Source organism: Schistocerca serialis, chromosome 1, assembly GCF_023864345.2.
Source record: "Schistocerca serialis cubense isolate TAMUIC-IGC-003099 chromosome 1, iqSchSeri2.2, whole genome shotgun sequence".
In the NCBI taxonomy this organism is placed as follows: domain Eukaryota; kingdom Metazoa; phylum Arthropoda; class Insecta; order Orthoptera; family Acrididae; genus Schistocerca; species Schistocerca serialis.
Genome location: NC_064638.1, coordinates 1123603083 through 1123630774, shown reverse-complemented (window position 1 = coordinate 1123630774; position 27692 = coordinate 1123603083). Strand labels below are relative to the sequence as shown.

Genomic DNA, 27692 nt, shown 5'->3' with positions numbered 1-27692 from the left:
CTCCAAACAAATACCATCTGACAAGATTTCCTAACATCCACTTACTGCTTTACTTTTTCATGTCAGGAAATTGAAGCTTTTCGGACCAAAATTGCACTATGCTAAATGTTTTCTTGCTTGTCCGCCGTACTTCATCTAGTGGACATTTACTGGTACAGTTAGGGGAGGTAAGGAGGTGTTCCATAACGTGATATTCATCACTATCACATCTGTCATCATTTTTATTTAAAAGACCCCACTTGATCAGGTATGACTGCACAGGAGGCTTGGTAAGTTCTCTGTTCAGGAATCTCCTGTGGGATTTAAGTCTTTCATGTCAACAGGAAGCTCCAGATAAGGTGTTCGTCAAAGATATTTTTATGTTTCCCAATGTATTCATGATCAGCTCTTTGAAAGTTGGAGTCTGTAAATCGAGATGCTTTACAAAATTTATTGATCACTGTGTTTTTCATATAACCAGTTATTAATTGACATCTTTAATTTAAGTTGACCTTTTTGACATGTACAGATCTGGAACACACCAGGCAAGCACATACTGACATGGAGAAGCATTGTGCCCAGGCTGTTGTTCTCATTTGGCCTTCTTACAGTGATGTTTATATGTCAGTGACCATCCAATACGATAACTAGTCTTATCTGTGTTCAGGATCGTGGCAACGAAGATGGAAAGTCATTGAGTTCTATGTCTAAGGGTTTGGTTTAAGGGAGTTTTTGTGGTAGTTCTCTGACATGGTGCTTAGAGTATATTCCAGATTTTGTTTCACTTCTGCAAAACTATTTCCTTGAGTTATGATAGATCGTTAGCATACAGGAAGCATACAATAGGGTCACTAATTTGCATTGTGCTGGTCATTGGTATACGGGTTGAATAGAAAGAGGTCCAAAATGCTACCCTGGACAAGCTAATTTTTCTACTGTTGCTATTGGGTCTTTCTAACCTCCCATGTGACATAAAACACCTGGGCAAGCCAATTTTTCTGCTGTTGCAATGGGATTTCATGGTTTCACTGTGTCTTAATCAGAACTTAGATCTATGAGTGCTGGTCCTTTTTAATTGTTTATGTTCATATGCTTTCTCTATAAGTTCAGTAAGTGACGAAATTGACTGGTGCAAGATTTTCTCAGTCTGAAACTCATATGTTGGAGAATGAGTTTTCTGTCTGTGATTGCTGCTGTGCAAACCCAAAGCTCACTCCCACCCCCACCCCACCCCTCCCCCCCACCCTCGGCACTGCCGCCCCCAGCACACCGGTTTTAGACCCAGGAAACTCTTACACTAGCCAAATTTCTCCCTTGTAGATGTAGATGTTTAAGAAACTACACTCTTATTATTAACAGTCTGCTTTTTTTTCTCTTTCTGTGTTGGCCATAATTTTACTTTCCAAGTAGCAAAACTTATCTACTGCATTATAAGTGTCTCATTTCCTGATTTAATTTCCTCTGCATCAACTGATTCGTTTTGACTGCATTCCATTACCAGTGTTTTACTTTTGTTGAAATTTATCTTATAATCTCTCTTCAAGACACTATCAATTGCATTCATGTGATATTACAACTCCTTCACTCTCTCTGACAGAGTTACACTGTCATTGGCAACCCTAGTTTTTTTTTAAACTCACATTTAAAGACAACTGCTATTTGTTACTCCAAGTGGAAATTTTTGTCCAGCTCTCCCTGCATTTCTCTTATCATTGCCCAGAATAGTACTGTCCTGAAAGGACAATATCATCAGTGCTTAATCTAATAGTGCTGACTGTGCCTGGTAAATTATTTATTTATATTGAGAACATTAATGGTTCTACTACACCTCCTTACAGCACGTCTAATTTACTTTTTTGTTTATTGAACATTCATTGTAACATATTGGGCTCTATCTGTCAAGAACTCATCAGACCAATCGCCTATCTGTAAAGCTACGTTGTATAATTGTAGTTTGGTCATTAGTTCACAATGTGGTAGAGTGTTGAACCAAACACCTTCTAAAACTCTGGGAGGTGAACCTACCTGTTCACCTTCCTCTACCATTTGAAATGGTGTTTGATTAAAACAAGCTGTGTTTCACATGAGTGGTTTTTCCTGAATCCAACCTGATTCTGTGAGAAGAGCATCTTTTCCTACAACATCATCATATTACTTAAATGTTGAATATGCCGTAGGATACTGCAAAAGATGCTCATTACGGGTGGCTTGAGCATCTTTCAAAACTCCAGGAGATGAACCTATGTGTTTACTTGCATCCACCGTTTGATATTGTATTTGAATAAAGCAAGCTGTGTTTCATTTGAGTGGTTTTTTCCCAAACTCATCCTGATTCTGTGAAAAGAGTGCCGTTTGGTCAAGTGTCATCATGTAGCTTGAACATAGAATGTGCATTAGGATCCAGCAAGGAATGTACATTAATGGTGTTGCTCTGTATTGTATGCATCCATTCTTTTGCCCTTTATGTAAACAGGAGCACCCTGTATTATTTTCCATTCTTATGAGGCAATTGTGAATTGTGCCTTAGAGATTATCGACGGGACAGTCTGCTTGGTTCGCATGGAGTAATCTTGAGTTTTTCAATACTAAGGTTTTTCGTTTCAAATCTGTCATTTGGGAGAATGAGTAACAGTCAAATACTGGTATGGTAGTATCCTTAAGAGTGAGAAAAGCAGTGTATAATAATTACTGTCTACTGTGTTCATTTTCAGCATCAGACTCATCAATGAGTATTGGATAGAAAGATTGGATCCATTCTTTGGCTTTACATGTGACTGTGGAAGATAGGAGCATGAAGAGCACTAATGTAATACACTTAGCACAACAGAACAACTTCAGAGAATAAGAGTTTGAATTTAACGGTCAACTGCATGACTTTCTGGCCTACCACCATTAACAAACCAGACCTGTTGTATTGAATTGAATGGAAAATATATCTTTCACTTCTCTTGAGATCACAGAGGGGTATACACATCTCACTTGCTTAATATGCACAGGACTGACGTTATAGTGACACATTCCTGAACACAATAAGTGAGACATGCGTAAGTCCACTTCTTAATTTTAGTAATGGATGTGAATGCATTATTTCTCATTAGTCTTTGATCCTGAATAGCTTAATTTTTAAGGTATTAACATGTTTATGGCAATAGGCATATATTTTGAAATGACAAAATAATGACCAAGAATTTTGCTATGTAGTTTCAGAAAGAAAAATGATAACTCATATTACAGATGCAGTTAAAGGCATATTATCCTGTGAACCCATTCTGATTTCAGAGGAGATTCCATATACAAATACTAGGGAGATACCAACAGAAATGAGCAGTCATTTTTTCTCTGTCTTTTACCTGTTTTGCATGAACAGTTCAAACAAGAATTTGAAGAGCATTTCACTTTTTCCTTTATTGCTACCAATTTTCTACCATATTATTGTTCTGTTATTATTTTAAAAAACTTCTGTTATTGCAAGCCATTATGACGATTTAACTGTAAATCTGATACACAGTGCAGCTTTCACATCATTTTCAGGGAAAACTGGAGTGATTCTCATTCATCCCATGCAGTAGCCACATCATCTAATGAGGACTTGAAGATACTACCACCGAAGAAACGGAAACCATCAACTGAAGATGGTCTTGCACAGGTAAACATATTCCCCTGCCCAAGTTTCCCAAAGTCTCTATCCAGCCATGTGTTGATAACTGTTCAGTTTAGAATTCTGCACACACAGTTGCAGTAAAGATGGATCAGTATTCACAACAGAACTGGAGTCAGAGTAAAACACTTCATGAATTTTTAAAGAGAAATCATTTTAGATTTAAATTTGATCATTTACTTCTCAAAAGTTTGAGTAATGCCATTGATGAAGTCTGACAGTGGCCACATAAGGACCTGCATAATTTGTAGTATTGCTGGCTCAATGGTTGAGGAAGGCAACTGATGAGCAGTGGGAGAATAATAGACAAACACTGACGAAGAATATGGTGAAATGGGGAGGAGGAGGGGGACAAAGTGTTGATTAAAGAGCAAAAATATAATGGCGATGAATGGAAAAGAAGATAGCAAAAATTTCCAGAAGAACTATAAAGTTGGTGAGAGGCATGTGTGAAAACAAAGGAAACAGTCATTAATAATATGAGTTACAGACACTTCAGAGATTATTGAGTGGTAGTTGGTAGTGTGTTGAGCAGTAACTCCAGTCTTACCAATGTACTATCTCTGTTGCCTTCTCCGTGATCTTTACCTCTCCTTTTCCTTACAACACATAGATCCCCCTCAACCTGAGTAACCTATCCTTCATTTCCAGCTTTTCCCAGCCAAGCATGTTTTGCATATATGTTTGCATAAATGTTCTGAAAGCTAGAAGCAGCATTATCTAGCTTTTAGTATCAACACTGTCTGGCTGTTAGGTCTGTAACAGTGGTTCCTATGTGAAGATAGAGGTGGGAGATACCTGTATGTGCCAGAGGGTCCAGGTACCTTAGGTCTTTAGAAACTGGTAGTCAGAAGATAACCATCCTCAGCACATATGGCTACCACCAGAAATAGTTTTGTTAAATCATAAGACATAAGGTGCAGCACTACTAAAATTACTAGCAATGTTTAGAATATTTTAAGAAAACACACTGTCAGAAGAAATATTCAAGAACTGGATCTACTTTTTGTGAAATGACTTAAGACTGCATACACCACCAAAGATCCTCAAGAATGAAGTTCTACATTCACTGGTTTTGTCACTAGTTCAGCCCTTTAAAGGTTAGTGAAGTACTTGACAAAAGTTTTGGCTCTAAAAGTGAGACATGGTAATGACCACAGCATGATCTCAAAAACTTTCATGGAAACTACCAGAGCACTGATGATATATCTGAATGACATATGAGTCAGCTTAGCTGTTATGTTTATTTTAAAGTGTGTCCTTGGAGGGAACACTGAAACTGTCATCTGAACAGTTTTCTCCAGATGATGATATTCTGTTTTACCACACATGAAAAATATTACGAGGGAGGGGTTGTCCTATATTATGTACTATGGCAAATTTTAGGACATTTTCAAAGAACAAGCTCTAAATTCCTATGCCATACATGAAGAACCCTTTTATCAATATGTGGATGACACTTTCGTGATTTGAAACCATGGTTAAATGGTATTGCAGCAGTTTCTAAATCACGTGAATGGTTTCCTCTTGAACATTAAATTCACAGTAGATGTAGGGAGAGATGGAAAACTACTCTTCCTGGATGTGCAAGACGTTTCCATCGCTTGGGGTAATAAAGGGTTGTCATGAATGTATTACTGCACAGGGTGAAGGCTAACAACCATTCAGAATCCAGATTGGGGCATCTGAAACACAGCTTTTAGGTATTTAACATAGAGGAACAGCTCCGAGACACTGTGCTAGTCTGAGAAGCTGGTACAGACCTCTTTCTTTCTGAGGCACTTTATCCAGCAGAAGAGGCCACATATTGCACATTCTGCTCATTATCTAAATCTAGCAAATGACCCAAGAAAGACGGTCTTGGTATCAGAACACCAAGAATGCATCTTGTCTTGTTCACCTGCAGCGATAATTACAGTGGCTGGGAACATTCACATTGAGACTGAATAATGTGCAGAACGTACATGCCACAGAATGAACTGTAGAAGTCTGCAGTGGCAGAGCAAATATTGGAATATGCTTCCGTAATTTTAGCTTGGTCTCCTTTCTGCTGAGATTCATCAATAATAACTCATAAGTTAACAATGACAGTTTTCACTCTAACCAAAGTTACTTATGGGGAATGATGGGGAAATGGGCACTGGGCATGGAAAGACAAGCTAGGCTACATGAAAACAGTTGCAAAGGATGCAGGGGCAATTCTCCGTCTCCCTTGTACATTGGTCTGATGTTATCTGTTGCGTTATAATTCAAATACCATTCCCCATACCTATTAAAATTACCATGCTCCTCATCTACATTTTGTAAGTTTTCTACCATATACCATACTTACTCAAGTATGAGATGATCATGAATATAAAACAACCTCCTTTTTTAAGAGGCACCTTGAGAAAAAAAATATATTTTTAAAATATTCTAATCAAAATTTTAAACTATTTTATTGACAGAATATCTGCTAAAAAATTGAAGTTATACCTTTTCTAAACTTATGTATTTAGTTTCTACATACAAGGAGAAATAAAATAATGAAAAGAAATGGTTTACATTGATTTTTAACTTCACTTATTTTTTGCTTAGTAAGTCTGTTTGTGGTATCATTTTTTTTCCGTAATCATCATGCTAATAACACAGCTGCGACATTTATAGCTTTGTTCTCACAAATATTTGGCTGATTCTTTCGAATATATTGTGATTACTGCAGATGTGGTTAAGGTGGGATGTGAGAACACAGCTTTTTCCCAAATACGTTGCAGATTTTGCGTCTATACTGACATGGGTATATTACAGTGTCTCTTGCTTCCAAAATATTATGTGCCCACTGCTCTCTCATTGGCTGCATACAACGAGCAAGTGGCAGTCCCCCCTTTCGTTCCCATCATACCTCAAAGTGAGCATGAACAACATCCCTGCACAAAACATGTAAATTCGCTACTGGTCCCTAACTAGACTTTTACCATCTCCAGAAGAAATTTTTGCTGTTGCTGAGTATTTGTCCAATTTTAAAGTCAATTTAAATCCAGCTGCAAATGGATTCAAGCAAACTGCAGTCCAAACTTGATCGATGTTCATTTAGCTCCAAAGTATGCCCTATAGATTCCCATGATTGGCAGCATAACAAAATTTGCTGGCCACTCAACTGTCCCCTCCAAGTCAAGCTGGTGTCACTGTACACCTGTAACCCCCTTCTGAAGTACTGTGCTTGAGCAACTGTGAAACACAAATTGCAGTTTCTCGTATTGCGCATGTCAAACGGCAGCAACTAATTTGTAAACAAAAGAGTGTAATCACAATTCAGTCCAATTCTCAAACTTTTGCTCATCCCTCAGTCTAATACTGTCTCCACAACGGGTCTCATTGCTGTAATTTATTCTCCCGATAACAATTACAGTCAGTTTAATATAATTTATTTCATTCATTAGACATTTAATCCTGGACTATCTTCCTTTCATTTTTGATCTGAATGTCATCATCTTGTCTAAAGTTGATTAAATGCTGGTAACATTTTTGCCTGGTATTCTCATACAGAAGCAGCGACCAAATTTCTCTACAGTCCCTCAAAACCAAATAAAATGTTGACTTGGGCTCCGAATCAAGTAACGTTTATGGAACAACATTTTCGCGTTTCAGTATTACTTTTACTTAAAAAGCAGCATAATTGTTGTATACGGTAACCTAAACACATAGTAGAACTTTTACTGCAAACCTGTTCAAATAGACCAAGAGTTCGCATGATGTCAGAATTTAATGCATTTCCTCCTCTGTTTCACAAAATTGTCGAATTTTAAGTAGAGCAGTAGAATGTTGTGGTTAGTTCACACTTTCTATGTACGCCTTGCACTAGCACCATGCTAGTCAAATGTCACTTGGTTGTTTAAGCAAGGTCAAACTGTATCAGTCACTTCACTGTATGGTGGAATCCCAAACCTGTCGAATTCTGAATTATTTAAAAATAAATCTGCATGTGACCTCAACAGCCAAAACTTCATCTGTAAATGTAAGATGCCCCATATATTAATCCATCAAACAATGTAAAAATGTTGGCCTCAATGGCAATAATTTACTCTGTGAATGTAAGACAACTCTGAATTTTTGGAATGATGAAATTGAGAAAAAACATTGTCTTATAATTGGTTAAATATGGTATACAACGTTCAGTTTTGCTCATAGCAGATGACAGTAAGAATCATCTAAAGCTCAGGTTTTATAATTTCTTACCTGCTAAACAGAATTATTATTTGGGATCATTTTTTACCTTTATAGGTTGTACTTATCAAATGATCACTATCATGGTGGCTCTGAATGCTGCCTCACCAACTGCTGTCTTTGTAGGTTAATAAATGTAAAAGTGTACTGTTTGCTGGTAAATGAATACCAGAACATGTGCCGGTACATGATACTTATCTGTGCAGATGCAGATGTCATTTGGGCTTTGCATATATTTTCCTAAATTATCTGTGCCGACAGGCACTTTTAAAATTAGACTAAGCCATTGGACAAGTTCTTCATCAGGTTTAGAAAAATAGACGTGGCAAGGGGGAGGGGTAACAGGGTAAGAGTGGGCAAAGATGATGCAGTGCTGCCTGTGGGAGTGTGCAAGGATGTGGTGGGGTGAGGATATTAGACACACACATGCGCATGCATGCAAACTCAACTCACATACGGAGGACGGGGAGAGAGGGGAGGTAGAGGAAAAGGAGAGAAGTAAGAATACTGAATGTGTTCACGGCATGAGGGCTCGGTAGTGCTGAAATGGGAACAGGGAAAGTGCTAGATGGGTAAAGAAGATGGCTAACAGAGGTTTAGGCGAGGACAATTATTAACAGAGCTTGAGACCAGGATGATTACGACAACATAGGATATATTGCAAGCAGAGTTCCCACCCGCACAATTCAGGAAAGATGGTGTTGTTAGGAAGGATCCAGATTTTACAAATTATGAACCAGTCTCTAAAAGTAAAGATGTTGCGTTGGGCAGCGTGCTCAGCAAGAGGGTGAGCCAGTTGTTCCTTGGCCACAGTTTGTTGGTGGCCATTCAAGCTGACAGACAGCTTGTTGGTGTCATGCCCACTTAGAATGCAGCATTGTGGTTGCAGATTAGCTTGTAGATCACATGACTGGTTTACAGGTAGCCCTGCCTTTGAAGGGGTAGCTGATGTTTGTGATTGGTCTGGAGTAGGTGGTGGTGGTGGGAGGATGTATGGGACAGGTCTTGCATCTAGGTCTATTACAGGGATATCAGCCATGAGGCAAGGAGTTGTGTAGGAATGAACAGGATATTGTGTAGGTTCAGTGGTTGGAGAAATACTACTGTGGGAGGGGTGGGAAGGATAGTGGGTAGGACATTTCTCATTTCAGGGCACGATGAGAGGTAGTTGAAACCCTGGTGAAGAACATAATTCAGTTGCTTTAACCCTGGGTGGTACTGAATCATGAGGGAACTGCTCCTGTGTGGCTGAACGATGGGACTTTGGGAGGTGTTGGGTGACTGGAAAGATAAGGCACTGGAAATCTGTTTTTATACAGGGTTGGGAGGGTAATTACATTCTGTAAAAGCCTCAGCGAGACACTTGGTATATTTTGAGAGGGCCCACTAGTCATTACAAATGTGACGGCCACAGGTGGCTAGGCTGTATGGAAGTGACTACATGGTACGGAATGGGTGGCAGCTGTCGAAGTGGAGGTATTACTGGTGGTTGGTTGGTTTAATATGTACAGAAGTACTGATGAAGTCATTTTTGAGAAGTAATTGTGGGTGAGGATATAGTTGGTCATGGCAGCTAGAAAGGAGGTGGTTGGTTTGGAATTCATTGGGTGTTGAGAAAGGCAGTTTTCAACAGCAGTAAGTCATGGGAATTAGGGATGTTTGTGTAAAGGGATGTGGCATCAACAGTGATGAGCAGGACACCATGTGGTAAAGTAACAGGAACTCTTGAGAGTCTGTGGAGCAAATGGTGTCAGCAAATAGGATAATAAGGTCGGGATCAATTTTTAACTTGTGAATTGTGGATCTTTCTATGGACGTAAGGTTAATTTGCACTTGGGGGTGGATCACCGTGACTCCTGCTCATCACTATTGATGCCACCTCACTTTACACTAATGTCCCTAATGCCTGTGGCCTTACTGCTATTGAACAATACGTTTCCCAACACCCAATGGATTCCAAACCAACACTTCCTTCCTAGTCCCCATGACCAACTATATCCTCACCACAATTACTTCCCCTTTGAAGGAATTACCTACAAACAAATCCGAACATGGCTATTCGCATCGCACCATCCTATGCCAACCTATATATGGGCCATCTAGACGAATCCTTCCTAAACACCCAGAATACCAAACCCACATCGTTCAGGTTCACTGATGATGTCTTTTTGATCTGGATTGAGGGTGAGGACACCCTATCCACATTTCTCCAGAACCTTAACACCTTCTCCCCCGTTCGCTTCACCTGGTCCTACTCAACCCAACAACCCACTTTCCTAGATTTTGACCTCCACCTCAAAGATGGCTACATCTTTACCTCTGTCCATACTAAACCTACCAACCACCAGTAATACCTCCACTTGGACAGCTGCCACCCATTCCATACCAAGAAGTCCCTTCCATACAGCCTAGCCACCCATGGCCGTTGCACCTGTAGTGACAAGCAGTCCCTCTCAAAATATATTGAGGGTCTCAATGAGGCCTTTACAGATCGTACTTACCCTCCCAACCTTGTATAAAAACAGATCTCATGTGCCTTATCTTTCATGTCACCCAACACCTCCCAAAGTCCCATCATCCGGCCACACAGTAGCATTTCCCTCATGACTCAGTACCACCCAGGATTATAGAAACTGAATTACATTCTTCATCAGGGTTTCAACTAACTCTCATCGTGCCCTGAAAGCCCTGAAATGAAAAATGTCCTACCCACCATCTTTTCCACCCCTCGCACAATGGTATTTCTCTGCCCACCTACACAATATCATCGTCCATCCCTACACAACTGCTGCTTCCAACCCCTTCCCTCATGGTTCATATCCCTGTAATAGACCTAGATGCAAGACCTGTCCTATACATCCTCCCACCACCACCTACTCCAGTCCAGTCACAAACATCACTTACCCCAACAAAGGCAGGGCTGCTTATGAAACCAGCCAAGTGAACTACAAGTCAAGCTGCAATGACTGTGCTGCATCCCACATGGACATGATACCAACAATTTGTCTGTCAGCTTGAATGGCCACTGACAAACTGTGGCCAGAAACGACTAGACCACCCTGTTGCTGAGCACACTGATGGTCTCCATTTCAGTGACTGCTTCACAACTTGTAGCATCTGGATCCTTTTTACCAACACCAGCTTTTCTAGATTGTGGAGGTGGGAACTCTGCCTGAAATATATCCTATGTTCCCATAACCCTCCTGGCTTCAACCTTCATCAGTCATCATCCTTACCCACCTAGCCCCATCCCTGATCCTATTCCAACACTATACAGACCTCATTCCATCAACACACCAAGTCTTTTTACTTCTTTCCTTTTCCACTATCCCCATCTTCACCTGCCCTCCGTCTAACCTCCCAACTACACCAAGCTGCCCTCTCCACCTTGTCCCTGCACGCTCCCAGCAACACATTATCGTCCCCCGCTCCTCCCCTTCCCCACCCAACCTCCTCCTCATCCTAGCCAAGTTGCCTGGCCTTGTGTGTGTGTGCGTGCGCGCGCGTGCGTGCGCCTGCTGTCTGTTTTTGACAAAGGCACTGTTGGCCAAAATCCAATGTTCTGACAGTCTTTTTGTTGTGCGTTTCTGAGATTCAGCATGTCCGCTATGTTGCGAGTCATTGGATTGAAGCAGATTGTATTGCACAGCGTGCTTGACAGGCTGGTGGTTAAACTATAAGTTGGCCACAGTTTGGCATTGATGGTTCATGCAGGCAGGCAGCTTGTTAATGCCCATGCCCAAATACAATGCTGCACAGTGGTTGCAGCTTAGTTGGTAGACCATGTGACTGCTTTCACAGTTGGCCCTGGCTTTGATGGGATAGGAGATGCCATGTGACAGGATTGGAGTAGGTGATAGTGGAAGAAGGATGTGTGAGACAGGTCTTATTCTTCACAATTCTGTCCCTTTGAGACCCAGTATCCTGCTTGTCACTCTCGATGTCGCCTCTCTCTACACCACCCTTAATGCCCGCTGCGTTGCCTTCATTGAACACTACCGTTCTCAATACCTGTCTGACTCCAAACCTACAACCTCCTTCTTGATTACCATGACTGTGTACTCATAACTATATGCTCACCCTTGGTTGCTTTTCCTTTGGAGGCATTAGATGCAAACAAATTCACAGCACAGCCCTGGCCATCTGCATGGCACCATTTGATGCCTACCTACTCATGGACCGTCTAGAGAAATCTTTAATAGTGATTCGGAATCCCAAACCTCTCACTGGCTCAGATTCATTGTTGACATCTTCATGATCTGGACCGAGAGTGAGGACATGCTATCCACATTCGTCCAGAACCTAAATACCTTCTCCCTCATTTGCTTCATCTGATCCTCCTCAGCTCAACAAGCAACTTTCCACAGCATTGGCTTCCATCTCACAGATGGCTCGATCAGTACCTCCACTGCAATGAACCTATCAACCACCAACAATATCTCCTTTCTGACTGCTGCCACCCATTTCCCACTGATTAGTCCCATCCATACAGCCTAGCCATCTGTGGCTGTCACACATGCAGTGATGAGGAGTCGCCCTGTATCCTAAAGGTCTTGCTAAGGCCTTCACAAACCGAAGTTACCCTCCAAACCTTGCCTAGAAACAGATCTCCCATGTCTTGTCTCCCATGACGTACCATCCCCCACATACCCACTAATCAGCTACAAAGGAGCATCCTACTCATGACTCAGTACCACGCAGTACTGGAACAACTGAATCACATTCTCGCCGGGGTTTCGACTACCCCTCTTAGTATCCTTAAATGAGATAGATGCTCCTAATGCCTCCCATCTGACCTAGCCAGTATCCTTGTCTGTCCCTATTCCAGCCTTGATCCCAACCATTGCCCCATGGCTCACAGTCCCTGCAATAGACATCGATGTGAGACCTGTCCCAGGCACCCTCCCATTTCTGATTTCTGTCTACTCTGGTCTTGTCACAGACAAGTCAGGGCCATCTGTGAGAGCAGTCATGTTGTCTACCAGCTTGATGGCATTTTGAATGGGCATGACCAGTAGCAGTGCCTATCTGCATGAATGGCCTCTGCCAAATTGTGGCCAAGATACAACTGGACCATCTGTTGCCGAGCATACCATCCAGTACAATGTGTTTGGTTTCAATGTCTGCTTCATAGCCTGTGCCATCTGGATTCTTCCTGTCAGCACAAGATCTTCTGAATAGCACATATCCTTCATTCAAGTAATCGCACCCCCCCCCCCCTCCCCCCTCCCCTCCTCCCGTCCTCAACCTTTGCTACTCTCTGCCCCCTATATGCTTCCCTGCTGCGATTCTAACCTTACAAGTGGCCCCTAACCCCCCTCCCCTTCTGACTGCACCTGCTTATTAATTTACTCTTATCTGCTTGTGAATCCCACCCTACCCATGCACATAGCACGTCCTGCTGATACTGCACTTCACAGCCCCTCATCCTGTCCCCACCACGTCCTTGCACACTCCCACAGGCAGCACTACACTATCTTCCCCTATCCTTACCTTGCTTTCCTTCCAACTCTACACCACATGCCTCTTCTGTACCCCCACTACCCACCCAATTCAAGATTGCCACTTACTGTGGTTTGTCCTCAGCACCTGGAGATGACTGTGGTCTTATGAATTTGAGTTGAGAGAGTGTGAATGTGTGTTGTTTTCCAACATCTGATGAAGGACTTTTTCCCGATAGCTCATTCCCTCGTCTGTGGTAAATAGCAGTATGTCCTAATTCATATTAATATTAAGAAAGATGAAAAATGTTAATGCTTTGTAAATGGGGGACGAAAGACGAATTTTTGCTCTTCCCCGAGGTCGGCTTCTACCAGTTTTTCCATTCGTCTGTAAAGAATTCGCATTAGTATTTTGCAGCTGTGACTTATTAAACTGATAGTTCGGTAATTTTCACATTTGTCAACACCTGCTTTCTTTGGGATTGGAATTATTATATTCTTCTTGAAGTCTGAGGGTATTTTTCCTGTCTCATACATCGTGCTCACCAGATGGTAGAATTTTGTCAGGACTGGCTCTCCCAAGGCTGTCAGTAGTTCTAATGGAATGTTGTCTACTCCTGGGGCCTTGTTTCGACTTGGGTCTTTCAGTGCTCTGTCAAACTCTTCACACAATATTGTATCTCCTCATCTTCATCTACCTCCTCTTCCATTTCCATAATATTGTCCTCAAGAACATCGCCCCTGTATGGACCCTCTATACACTCCTTCCACCTTTCTTCTCTCCCTTCTTTGCTTAGAACTGGGTTTCCATCTGAGCTCTTGATATTCATGCAAGTGGTTCTCTTTTCTCCAAAGGTCATTTCAATTTTCCTGTAGGCAGTATCGATCTTACCCCTCGTGAGATATGCCTCTACATCCTTACATTTGTCCTCTAGCCATCCCTGCTTAGCCATTTTGCACTTCCTGTCGATCTCGAGACTTTGTATTCCTTTTTGCCTGCTTCACTTACTGCGTTTTTGTATTTTCTCCTTTCATCAATTAAATTCAGTATCTCTTCTGTTACCTAAGGATTTCTACTAGCCCTCGTCTTTTTACCTACTTGATCCTCTGCGGCCTTCACTATTTCATTCCTCAAAGCTACCCATTCTTCTTCTACTGTATTTCTTTCCTCCATTCCTGTGTATCTCTTCTGTTACCTAAGGATTTCTACTAGCCCTCATCTTTTTACCTACTTGATCCTCTGCGGCCTTCACTATTACATTCCTCAAAGCTACCCATTCTTCTTCTACTGTATTTCTTTCCCCCATTCCTGTCAATTGTTCCCTTATGCTCTCCCTGAAACTCTGTACAACCTCTGGTTCTTTCAGTTTATCCAGGTACCATCTCCTTAAATTCCCACCTTTTTGCAGTTTCTTCAGTTTTAATCTACAGTTCATAACCAATACATTGTGGTTAGAGTCCACATCTGCCCCTGGAAATGTCTTACAATTTAGAATCTGGTTCCTAAATCTCTGTCTTACCATTATATAATCTATCTGAAACCTTTGAGTGTCTCCAGAGTTCTTCCATGTATGCAACCTTCTTTCATGATTCTTAAACCAAGTGTTAGCTATGCTTAAGTTCTGCTCTGTGCAAAATTCTACGAGGCGGCTTCCTCTTTCATTTCTTAGCCCCAATCCATATTCACCTACTATGTTTCCTTCTCTTCCTTTTCCTATTGTCGAATTCCAGTCACCCATTACTATTAAATTTTCGTCTCCCTTCACTAACTGAATAATTTCTTTTATCTCATCATACATTTCATCAATTTCTTCATCATCTGCATTGCTAGTTGGCATATAAACTTGTAGTACTGTAGTAGGCATGGGCTTCGTGTCTATCTTGGCCACAATGATGCGTTCACTATTCTGTTTGTAGTAGCTTACTCGCATTCCTATTTTTTTTATTCATTATTAAATCTACTCCTGCATTACCCCTATTTGATTTTGTATTTATAACCCTGTATTCACCTGACCAAAAGTCTTGTTCCTCCTGCCATCGAACTTCACTAATTCCTACTATATCTAACTTTAACCTAGCCATTTCCCTTTTTAAATTTTCGAACCTACCTGCCCGATTAAGGGATCTGAAATTCCATGCTCCGACCCGTAGAACGCGTTTTCTTTCTCCTGATAACGACATCCTCTTGAGTAGTCCCCGCCCGGAGATCCAAATGGGGGACTATTTTACCTCCGGAATATTTTACCCAAGAGGACGCCATCATCATTTAATCATACAGTAAAGCTGCATGCCCTCAGGAAAAATTACGGCTGAGTTTCCCCTTGCTTTCAGCTGTTGCAGTACCACAACAGCAAGGCCGTTTTGGTTAGTGTTACAAGGCCAGATCAGTCAATCATCCAGACTGTTGCCCCTGCAACTACTGAAAAGGCTTCTGCCCCTCTTCAGGAACCACACGTTTCTCCGGCCTCTCAACTGATACCCCTCCGTTGTGGTTGCACCTATGGTACGGCTATCTGTATCGCTGAGGTACGCAAGCCTCCCCACCAATGGCAAGGTCCATGGTTCATTGGGGGGGGGATAGCTGTTGCAATAAATGATCATAGAACAAAAAATTAAATAAATTCACACAACACGAGAACGGCTATTGAACTTCATTGGTTACCAACGTTTTCGTATATAGATTATGGGAAATAGCTTATTTAGTACTTGCACTCAAGTTGTCTTGTACCATAGACATCTTCAGAAACAAAATGTTGTATGTAAATCAGGGTGTACATGCCCCAGGACAACCGGGAAATCCGAGAAAAAGTGGGGAGTTTTTTCATCTGGGAAAATCTGGGAAATACCTGCTAATTTTTTAGGATTGCACGAAAATTCACTAATTACAGCAACAAAACACAGTGCACATACAAGCGTCTGCCATCAGCAAAGGCTTTAGCACAAAGACTATGCATTACTTCATAACATTAAACTGCTTTTGATGAGTGTGACGTGACAACTGTTTGCATTTCTAACGGGTTGCAAAAAATTACTGAGAACATTATTTTCAATGTAAATTTCCTTTTACTCAAGATGAATTATGTTGCTTGTGAGAATGTGTGATCAGTTTCTTAACTCGTGGAGCATTTGACTATTTCAAAACTTAACACTCTTAGGACCAGCCACTTAGAAAAGTTTCAGGCCCAGAAGAGCAGGCATCACCATTTATGCCATCATTTACAATGTTACTTACACATTCTTGTTTGATGCATCTTAAAAGGCAACACACATTAAAAAAGAACAGTCTTCGAGGATAGTTCTTCATATTTATTTTATTTCTTTCATATGTTACAAATTATGTGATAATGATGGCAAAAAGTATAATTATCCTTTAAAAAAAATGCAAGATGAGTTCTTGAGCAGTTGCACATGTAATCAGCTTTCCTATAGAAAGGACAGAGTGCTCAACGAAACACACATTGAGCGAGGTAACCGGCGAAACATCGAGTGCATAGCAGTGAAATTTACAATGTGCTTGTCATAAATAATTCAGCTGCTGCAATTTAAGATGTGGTCTTAGGATCTTGCCTAACCACACTCTTGGAAAAAACGGCAAAAAAATTTTCATGACCAGTTTGTATTGAAAGCTTATCTTTTCCTGATTAAAAATATCATCTGCTAGTCACATTTTGCAAAGCTAGAATACATATTATCACACCATTTTTTCCCGAATTTGGATTTCACTGCCAGGGCATTCAGCGCGCTACTAAGGCTTCCATATCATAGCAATGGGATTGCTGTTCTTATATTTTGGTGTTCTTTGTTCAGAAATTACTGCGATGCATTTGGTGAATTCGTACTTGTACTTTTGTAATAACAAAATATGCAGTGTACATGTTGCCGCACATTAAGGATCTTTCCAAAATGTATTTTCAGCTTGGGTATAGCATATTTTCTGACAGAAACCCAGGAAAAATTTGAGATTTTTTTTGTCTGCATATATATACCCTGTAAATGGAAGCAAGCATAGGATGTTTTCTTTTTCCAAAAGAATCATTAGACAGATTCATGTAACTGTAGGCCTATGCCACTGACTTAAATCTATCATAAGATTGTACAGCATATTTTAAGCTTGCATATAATCATCATTTTGAAGACAGAAAATCTCTCCTGAACATTTCAGCACATATTCTACCAACAATTTTTTTTCTGAAATTCAGCTTTCTTTTTTCATCATGGGCCCTAAAGAGGCTGTAGAAAGATTTAAGTCTTTGTTTTTCCTGCACATTGTTTGAGAGTGGAATGATAGAGAAATAGCTTGAAGGTGGTTCAGTGAACCATGTGCCAGGCATTTGATTGCGAATTGCAGAGGAATCATCTGGATGTTGATGTGGTGGTGTCCAAATAGATGCTGTTTGTTCAGAAATTACTGTGATGCATTTGGTGAATTCGTACTTGTACTTTTGTAATAACAAAATATGCAGTGTACATGTTGCCGCACATTAAGGATCTTTCCAATATGTATTTTCAGCTTGGGTATTGCATATTTTCTGACAGAAGCCCAGGAAAAATTTGAGATTTTTTTTGTCTGCATATATATACCCTGTAAATGGAAGCAAGCATAGGATGTTTTCTTTGTCCAAAAGAATCATTAGAAGGATTCATTTAACTGTAGGCCTATGCCACTGACTTAAATCTATCATAAGATTGTGCAGCATATTTTATGCTTGCATATTATCATCATTTTGAAGACAGAAAATCTCTCCTGAACATTTCAGCACATATTCTGCCAACAATGAGCTGGTCACATGAGCTAAAGGAACTAGATTTTTAATTGGCTTGAAGACCTCCTAGCAGATGAAAATCACCATGTCGTTCTGAACTGGGAGAAGTTGTCATATGGGTAAGGAGGGAAGGATGGGCGGGGGGAATAATTACAACACCAAGAAATAATGAAATTTTGGGAATACATTTGTCTAGGGACATATTTAAGTGATTAACATTGCAAGATCACAGGTTAGTGTAGGCCCTAAGTGTGAGCTAAGTCATTGCAAATGTGAACTGCTGGTAAATTAATAACTGTTGTAACCACCCAAATGTTGCATGCAAATGTGCATGCATTGAATTGTAAAGCTGCCAGATGTCAGTTTGTGGGGTGGAGTTCCATCCCTATTGCACTTGGTGGGTCAATACAGGGCCAGATGACGCTGTTTGTGGATGACACTCAAGATGTAGTCTAGTGATGTCCCATATGTGCTTGATTCGAGACAGATCTGGTGATTGAGCAGGCCAGGGCAACGTATCAACATTCTGTAGGGCCTGTTGGGTTACAACAGTGGCATATGGGTAAGTGTTGGCCTGTTGTCCTGTTCGTGAATGGCAGCACAACAGGTCTAATCACCAGATTGACATACCAATTTGCAGTCAGGGTGTGTGGGATAAGCCCAAGGGTGCCCCTGTTGTCATACGAAATCAGACCCCAAACACCATTACTCCAGACGTACGCCCAGTGTGTCTAGTAGGCAGATGGATTGGTTCCACGCTCTCAACTGGCCTCCTCGTAACCAACAGACAGCCATCACTGGCATCAAGGCAGAACCTTCTTTTACCAGAAAACACAACGAACCTCCACCCTGCCCTCTGACGAGCTCTCGCTTGACACCACTGAAGTCGCAGGTGGTGTAGATTGGGGGCAGTGGTATGCACGCTACAGGGCATATGGCTCAGAGCTGGTCTTAAAGTAACCGATTTGTAACAGTTCATTGTCAGTATGGTCCTGGCTGCTGCTCAAATTGTTGCTGTGTGCGCATTATGATACACCAGAGCCATACACTGAATACAATGTTCTTGTTATTGGTAGTGCCTCGTGGCGACCCGGAAGCCGATCTTCTTGTGACCGTACATTCTCGTGACCACTGCTGCCAGCAGTCGTGTATAGTGGCTCCATTCCTGCCAAGTCTTTCTGCAATATTGCAAAAGGAACATGCAACTTCTTGTATCCTTGTTACAAGACCTTGTTAAAACTCAGTGAGGTGTTGGTAGTGGCATCTTTGTCGCTTTAAAGGCATTCATGACTAACATTAACTCACCACGTCCAATCTCAAAGCTAAGTGACAGTCACAACAGTTACAGTGTGTATTTAAAGCAGATGTGATCCTCCTAGTGGTGCTACTTGGTCCACTCTTATGCGACTGGTGCAGAATTGGAATAGACATCATTTTTCAGATGTGGAAACATGTATATGAACTTCCATTTATGTCGCACAACTCCTTCTTGGTGTTGTGATTTCTTTTTTCCGTCAGTGTAGTTGAGACATACAGTAAAGGAGTGGTTTAGGGTCGTTTTTGTTCCTGGTAAATATTGGATGATCTGATGAGTAACGTTGTAGTGGTCATGAAGCTGTTAACAGCTGGTTGTATTATATGTGGGGATGTTGAAACACCGTAAAAATTCAAGGGAAATTCCCAAAGATCTGCAGAGGATTGATACTTAGTGTAAGGATTGGCAGTTGACCCTCAACGTAAATATAACGTAATGCAGATTGGCTCATTACTCTTCAGTTACTTGATTGGCGGTCAGTCATTGTAAATAGTGACAGCCATAAAATATCCAAGAGTAAGGATCTGAAGCAAGTTAAAAATTAGATCCGGAAAATTCAAATCTCAGACTGAGATTCATTGGAAGAGTCCGAAGAAAATGTAACACGCCATGGTGGAGGTAGCTTATAAAATTAGGCTGCCTCTCGTGTGTTACTTGTCAGGCTGGAATCTTTGCTAGGTGAAACAAATATAGGAGGTAAAGAAAACACAAAAAAGCGTGGGTCATTTCACGGAGGAGTCGTTAAGTAAATACAGAAGTGTCATGCAGATGCTTATCTAGCTCCAATGACAGTATACTACAGTAAAAACTGTGTGTTGTGGGGTGATTTACTGTTAAAATTCCAAGAATACATCTTCCAATAACTGTGATGGTAAAATTAGACAAATTCGAGTTAATACAGCCCTTGTAGACAGCTGTTCTCCCAGGAAAGTGCGGAACTGATAAATGTACACAAATGACTCTTCACCACATATTGCAAGATAATTTTGGGAGTATAGATGTAAGTACAAATGCAGAACCGTAATACACATAAGATACTCTGTGACAGTCAATCAGCACTTCGAATCTGTCATGAAAAAAAAAGTTAATCAAATAAAATTACAAGAAACGAATAAAATTTGTAAGCAGCAACAAATTGACTGACAAGTAAATAAATTATAATATTCAGTATCTCCTTACTCCTATGGTGTAAGTCTGGAGAAAAGTGGATACCAGAACTTGACACAGATTAAACAATAAATATACAGATTTCAGATCAGGAAAGATAAAGCAAGACAGAAAGAACTGAAAATTAATAGTAAAATGTGATTGACAAGCAAGATTTTAGAAATTTTGAAGTTAAAAGTGGCAAGGATGGCAGTCATCATGACAGAAATAAGGTGTGAGCAAAGAGGGGATAAAGCATAGATAAATGGAAAAAGATCTATTGATTACTTAATATTTGAGAAGTAAATGGTCTTACTGGAATGCAAAGTTTTCATTGTTTGTTGCACATGACTTATCTTGATAGTGGATGGTGATCTATCTTGCACGGTTTTGAGTTTTTCTGTCTTTTATTTAAAATGTAATTACCATAAGATCATGAGTTTGCTTTTAATATTCACTGACAATCATACGAAAGGAAAAATGTCGTACAATATGATGATACATTTTGAACTGTACTACAGTTAAATATCATATTTCTCTTAAAAAGATTGAACATCTATTCTATTACATTTTGCATTAAAATGCATCATTATTAGATGTTCATTTTTAATGACCCCAGAAGCTTTATACCTTGCAGCAAAAATATGTTATTTTTCTGCATTGCCTTTATAGTTTTCATATTGTGAATTGTATTTATAGTTACACTTACATACTTATTCGTAATATTAACACATGACTCAGATGGTAAAAGACACATCAAACTACAAAGTTGCTCTTGAGTCTTATTCTGATTAGAAAGTAAAAATTTTCCTGATGCAGCATGTACTAAAGTAATGTTTACTGAACCAGTCTGTCCATCTTCACATAGGGAAGGATGGATTTGATTTTGCTGCGTAAATTGTGTCATATAGTAATGGGATACTCAGAAGCTAAATGCCCTATAATATATCCTTTGATATTGGCATGATGTCTTCTTATGGTATCGAGCTGAATTTTCTTATAATTCATCAACACAGTTTTTCTTTACTTCAAGCATGCAACCGCAAGGGAAAAGTAGGAGATTCCTACTCCAAATTGTACTAAATTCTTAGCAAACCTCTCCATGTGAAGTTTGATGAATTGAAATCAGTAATGAATCAGCATCCGGAAATGAACAACGCAACATGACCAGCAGCTCTTTTACACTCTACATATTGATTTAAAATAACTGTCACAAAGCTGCACTACAGGAAAAAATAAATTTAAGAATTTAATTATGTCTTGAATTTCAGTGAGATAAGAGCTGACAGAATAGAAATTCTGTGAAAAATTAATATATAAATAAGCAAACGATCTATGAAATCTAGGAGAGTCAACAAAAGATGTTAAGATTATCTAAATATTTAGTTTCACGGAAAGAAACTACGCCAAAAGTTAATTGTAAATAACAAATAATGTATGTAAAGCCTGTTTTAAACAGAGCAAATGTAATGTCACTAAAAGAAGAACATAGATGTCATAGGTGCTTGTATGATCCAAGAGATTCACAGCACCAATGCCAAATGAAAAGAAATATGATTGGTATAAAATTGCCGAAGCTCTTTAATGTCCATCTGGTACATGAAAAAGACAATAAATTTATTACATGCCAACACCAGTGGGAAACAGAGTGAATAAGCACAGTAAATTTTCTTGAAAGTAAACAAGAGTGAATACGTATCTGTTATGCTGATTAAAATGAAAAATATATGAGAAATCTAATCATTCTCCTTGCTTATGTTCATGGTAGCTGTAAATACATGGTTGATGTATCACTTTTAGAAATTCTTTACGATAAATGCAAATAGATGATGCTGGGTAATGCTGTCTGCCATCTAACAAACTTTATAACATATTTTATCAAATACCAATACGTGACAGGTTTTATGTATATTTTGCATTTAATTAATCACATTTTATTGACATTATCTTCCTTAAACATACTGTAATAAAATCCATGAAGTGCTTTGCTTATGTAACTGCAGACATCAGAAACTAGCTGAGATATAGCAGCTATTTAAATATGAAAATCAGTATAGTTAGGTAAATGTCTCCATTTGTTAATGCTAGCCTTTCTTCAGGTTATGTTGGTCATCATAAATTAGTGTTTTGGTTTTAAATTTCCTCTGCATTTGTAAAGAGAAGTTGACAAAAAGTATCCACCACTGTATGTGTAAAGCTTTGGAATAGTGCTAAGGAAAGGTGGAGCTGCAGTTTAGTGTTAAGTGTAGTACTATCTCCACATATTCCACACATATGTGCAAATTCAGACTCTTAAATTCTTCCTCTGCTATGCTTCTTACTTCGTCGGAAACAAGGCGCTCGCCATGCAAAATAATTCTGTCTGTATATCAGAGTTTTGCATCATGGCTCTAACTGTATAATGTTGAATGCTGTGTGCTGGTTATTAGTGCCACAAAAAGATAACACAGCATTCATAAGCTATTCTTGTTATCGTTCTCTTCCATTCCATCTGATGGAAATGCTTGCTTGCAGCTACAATTGAGTGTTAATGAACATTGGCGGGTTGTCTGCGAATGCTTATTCACTAGTGTTCGCTCCCATTCACTCCAGTGTAAATTAGGCTTAGTTACTCCACTGTTTTTCAATTTGTAACAGATTGAAGATGGCAATGGCCGAAACCATTAATTGTGACGTGCTCAAATTTGTGTGTTCAAGACGGTCTTCTACAAATAAATTAGGCTTTAACATCATATCAAAAAACAAATTAATTGGACTTCAATTTAATCAGAAGGTAAAAGTTTCCGTAATGCGGGATGGACAGATGTAAATCTTAATGTCTGTTGCGTTCAATTAAAAAAACTGGAGATAATAGTTTTTACACTTAACATCTATCATTGTAACTATTTAAAACATCTATTATTCTAGAGCATTATACACAGTATTGCACACGTATATGGGGTTTAATTGAAAAACATGCTGAACTGTTTAATTTTGCTGCCACTATGTGTCCAGTTCACATAATTTTTGATGTTGTGTTGTTATACTTATCTCAAACATATATTATGACTTCAGTAGATATATTATGGTTATTTGATTATTGGCTGTTGAAATGGTTACATCAGTATGATCAGCAATTCATAATTTCTGCAGAACATAAAACAAATATTTCAAATTAAATTTTGCTCTATGAATGTAGTAAAGGACAGATTGGCTTCACGAACGGGAATGTTGCATTCAGGAAATCGTTCTTGAATAAAACAAGCATGCTACAAACTTTTACAAAAGTGCCATGAAGTCTTGGGTGCCACAGCACACATCAGTAGCATTTGATGACACTGTTAAAAAGTAATGAATTGCATTTCACTCAAGCTTACCAATTTTTGAGAATGCTATGAACATGTGACATGCTGGAGCAAAATTTATTCTGAAACTGACAAATTTCAACCAAAAGTGCTGTGAAATGATCATTGCTTTGAAGGTTCTGAATCCAGATCACGATAATCAAAACAGCACAAACAGGTTATAATTGTTAATGAAACATGGGTGTAATATCCCAAACTGAGACTCGATTATCCTACTGAAAGCTTCCTGAAGAGTCAAGAAAGAAAAAAAGCCCAATCAAATGAGAAGATTCTGCTCATTATATTCTCTGCTTTCAACAGCTCACGGGGCTCACATCGAACCTTCTGGATGCACAGCACATAAAGAATAACGTTGAAGTCCTATGCTGTTTGTTTGCTTGAAGCAGTCTAAAGAAATTTCTTTGATTTGTGCAGAAACAATTCGTGTCTGTTGCAACATCATGAATGTACCTGTTCAAGCTTTGCAATAGAAATGGTGAGGGAGAGGGCAGATTCATGCCGGGCCATGAAGTTACAGAGTGGTAAAATTGATAGATGTTTATTCGAGAAGTGTTTTACAGCATACTGGCGGCCAGCCTCAAGACTTGTGTGCATGCAAAGCACAGCCGATTGCAGAATGCGCTGATGCACCGATGGTGGATGTGACGTCCATTGTCCTGGATCACAGGCGGCAGCTATCCTGGAGTCCTGCTTGTTGTCCACACCAAAGAACAAGCACAGGTGCTCCAGAGTTGTCACTAGGAACCCCCATGTGTACTTGTGTAATAGCTGGCACTATTTGTTTGATGCCTGGTGCCAAGCAGTAACCCCCCCCCTCCTCCTCCCCCCGCCCTCCGCGCTCCCAAGGTTGACCCGGATGTTAGTGGCTGGCCGCACACCAGCTCTGCACATCAGTGAAATTTCCAAGTCCAGAGCCACCACGCCACAGGTATGGCACACCTCTGCCAGAACTCAGATGAGTTAATGAGCAAACTGGTAACTAGCCAATCTTTATCACCCAGTGTTTGCCCTGGTTTCTCTGAAACTCAGAAGCCTATCCTTCTCTCTGGCTTAGAAAGCAGACACAATGGCGGCATGACTTAATGATTTGAAACCCTAAGCTTGATTATTTATATATCCTGATTGCTATGCTTCTGCCACAGGAGTAGGTTTGCCATATACTTGTCCCCTGTCAGCTTTCCTTACTCACTTTACCCCGAGCACAGGTTGATAGGCCCAGTTAAGTTTGTAACGTGTAAGTTCTCAGTAGCATGCAAGTCCTCCAAGTTACAAAATGTTACTTCACTCCTGGTCACATTGTGTAGTGGTATTAGCGGTTCTGTGCACCTTGGTTGTCCTGAGTTTTTTGACGTAATGTCAACATAATTGCTCAGTATCTCACATGATTAACACATCAGCCCTACTGGCCTCTGCTGCCTGGCCACAGCTGGGAAAAATCTAAAAAATTTACGGCTGTGCTTTAGACTTTTGTGGGGTGCAGCACATCTCCGCTCTTTTGAAAGCTTCATCCTGAATCTTCAATGACTAGTCTTCCCGTAAAATTACTCCTAATCGACAGAAGTCAGTACTTGCTGATGATAACAGACAGCTTTAACCATGATCTGTCCTACATGAGTTTCCCCCTTATCCACCACTACATGAGCTTACTCTAAAGTGCAGTTTGTAGAACTTTATTGCGTTACAATCCTTAATATAGTGCCTATATTACTGAAATTCAGGGTTTTACTCCCATCAACTGTTCACTCTTAGCAATTTGTCAACACAGTTCCTGGCGAGAAAACTAAGTAATGCTTGTACATCCTCATCCTTTGGAAGTAAGACAAAATTTTCTTTTTGGAACTTGTGTCATTCGTTTCGCCCAGAAACATATTCATAACACATGTCCGCACATCAGACTTTACCAGTCTGTCTGGACAGACAACAGTACTAAATGTGATTTGAGACTTTCTCGGCGTATTCCATTCGTGAAATCTTCTCGGGTGATCAGCCGAGTAAAGGCGTCGTCTTCTCGCAACGTTTCGAAGGGTTTCGTACCCATCATCTTCAAGCGAAGTGTCGAGATGCTGTGTTGCGTGGTCCTATAAAGGCTCCTGGACCAGTGACTGATTCCGGGCGCCGACCAATCAGGTACCTGCGGAATCGGCCGCCGCGCCAGTGGTGGAGGGTTCGCGGCGCGGACCGGGCGTCGAGTCCCTGCCGGTTCCTAATACGTCTGTGGCCGCTACCGTCTTCGTGCCGGAGCGTTCTCTTCTAATTTTAGTTATTGCGGGATTCCAAGCTGTACTAAGTTGGAAACCAGTGTCTCGATTGATCAGGTTGCTGTTCAACCGAATTTCTACAGCCTCTTTGAAAACTGAATCCCAAAATCCTTTAGCGTCACACAGCTTCTTCGTACCCTCAAAGAGGAAGGTGTGTCCTTCGTTAAGGCTATGTTCCGCTACCGCCGATTTTTCTGTCTGACCAAGGCGTACATTTCTAATGTGTTCCGAGCGCCTCTGCGTGATGCAGCGCTGCGTTTGTCCGATGTATTTCGTACCACATTCACATTCAATACTGTATACGCCCGGAGTCTGCAGTCCTAGGTGGTCTTTGACTGAGCCAAGTATGTCCTTGATTTTACTTGGGGCATGAAAAATTGTCTTGATGTTGTGTTTCTCCAGAATGCGGGCAATCTTGGCTGTTGGCGGTCCCGCGTATGGTAGAAATGCCAGGCATCTGGTCTCATCTTCTTCTTCTGGTGTGTCTACCTTCCTGCTCTTGTGTAGGGCGCGCGAGATTTGCGTCTCATTATAACCGTTGCTGCGGAAGGTCTTCCTTAGGTGTTGTAACTCTGCAGGTAGGCTGTCATCATCACAGATAGACTTGGCCCTGTGCACAAGTGTGTTAAGCACTGAGTTGCGTTGTGCTGGGTGGTGGCAACTCTGTGCATGAAGGTATAAATCCGTATGTGTCTTCTTCCTATACACAGCGTGACCCAAGGTGCCATCAGGGTGCCTCTTGATTAGAATGTCAAGGAAGGGCAAGCTTCCGTTTTCTTCCACCTCCATGGTGAATTGTATGTTGCCGTGTATGCTGTTGAGATGTCGCAGGAAGTCTTGCAGGTTCTCTCTGCCATGTGGCCACACGACAAAAGTGTCATCCACATATCTGTAGAAGGCTTTAGGTTTCAATGGGGCGGTGTCCAGGGCTATGTCTTCAAAGTGCTCCATGTAAAGATTAGCGATGCCTGGAGCTAAGGGGGACCCCATGGCTACACCATCCACTTGTTCATAAAATTTGCCTCCACACTTGAAGTAGGTGTTTGTTAACACATGCCGGAACAGCTTTATTGTGTCCTCACTAAAGCGTGTTTCGAGCAGCGCTAGGGAGTCTTCCAGCGGTACTCGTGTGAAGAGTGAGGTGACGTCAAAGCTGACAAGAAGATCTTCTTTATCCAGGCGAAAGCCTTGTAGTACCTTCACAAACTCCGCCGAGTTCTTGACATGGTGCTCACAGTGACCCACGATCGGTTTGAGCAGTTGTGCTAGGTACTTGGCTAAACCATATGTCGGTGAGTTGATGGTGCTCACTATGGGTCGCAATGGAACTCCGTCTTTGTGGATCTTAGGGAGCCCATATAGCCGTGGTGGTGCCGGTGCTCTGGGGTACAGCTTCCTGATGACGTCCTTTTCCAGTCCAGAGTCATTGAGCAAGGCGATGGTCTTGCGAGTCACGGAAGCTGTCGTGTCCTTGCCCAGTTGCTTGTAGGCAGTATCTTGTAGCAGTGAGTTTATCTTCTGCCAATAATCTTCTTTCCTCAGTATCACCGTGGCATTGCCTTAGTCAGCAGCTAGAACGACAGTG

General features: G+C 40.7%; 1 protein-coding gene across 2 annotated transcripts in view; it reads left to right on the top strand.

Moving 5' to 3' along the window:
* Positions 1-27692, top strand: part of LOC126416846 (uncharacterized) — a 128297-nt gene that overhangs the window by 36617 nt on the left and 63988 nt on the right. For both annotated transcript variants that reach the window (XM_050084732.1, XM_050084740.1), the window contains exon 3: positions 3511-3625. In XM_050084732.1, coding sequence (XP_049940689.1) covers positions 3511-3625 — 115 coding nt within the window. The remainder of the gene's footprint in view (positions 1-3510; positions 3626-27692) is intronic.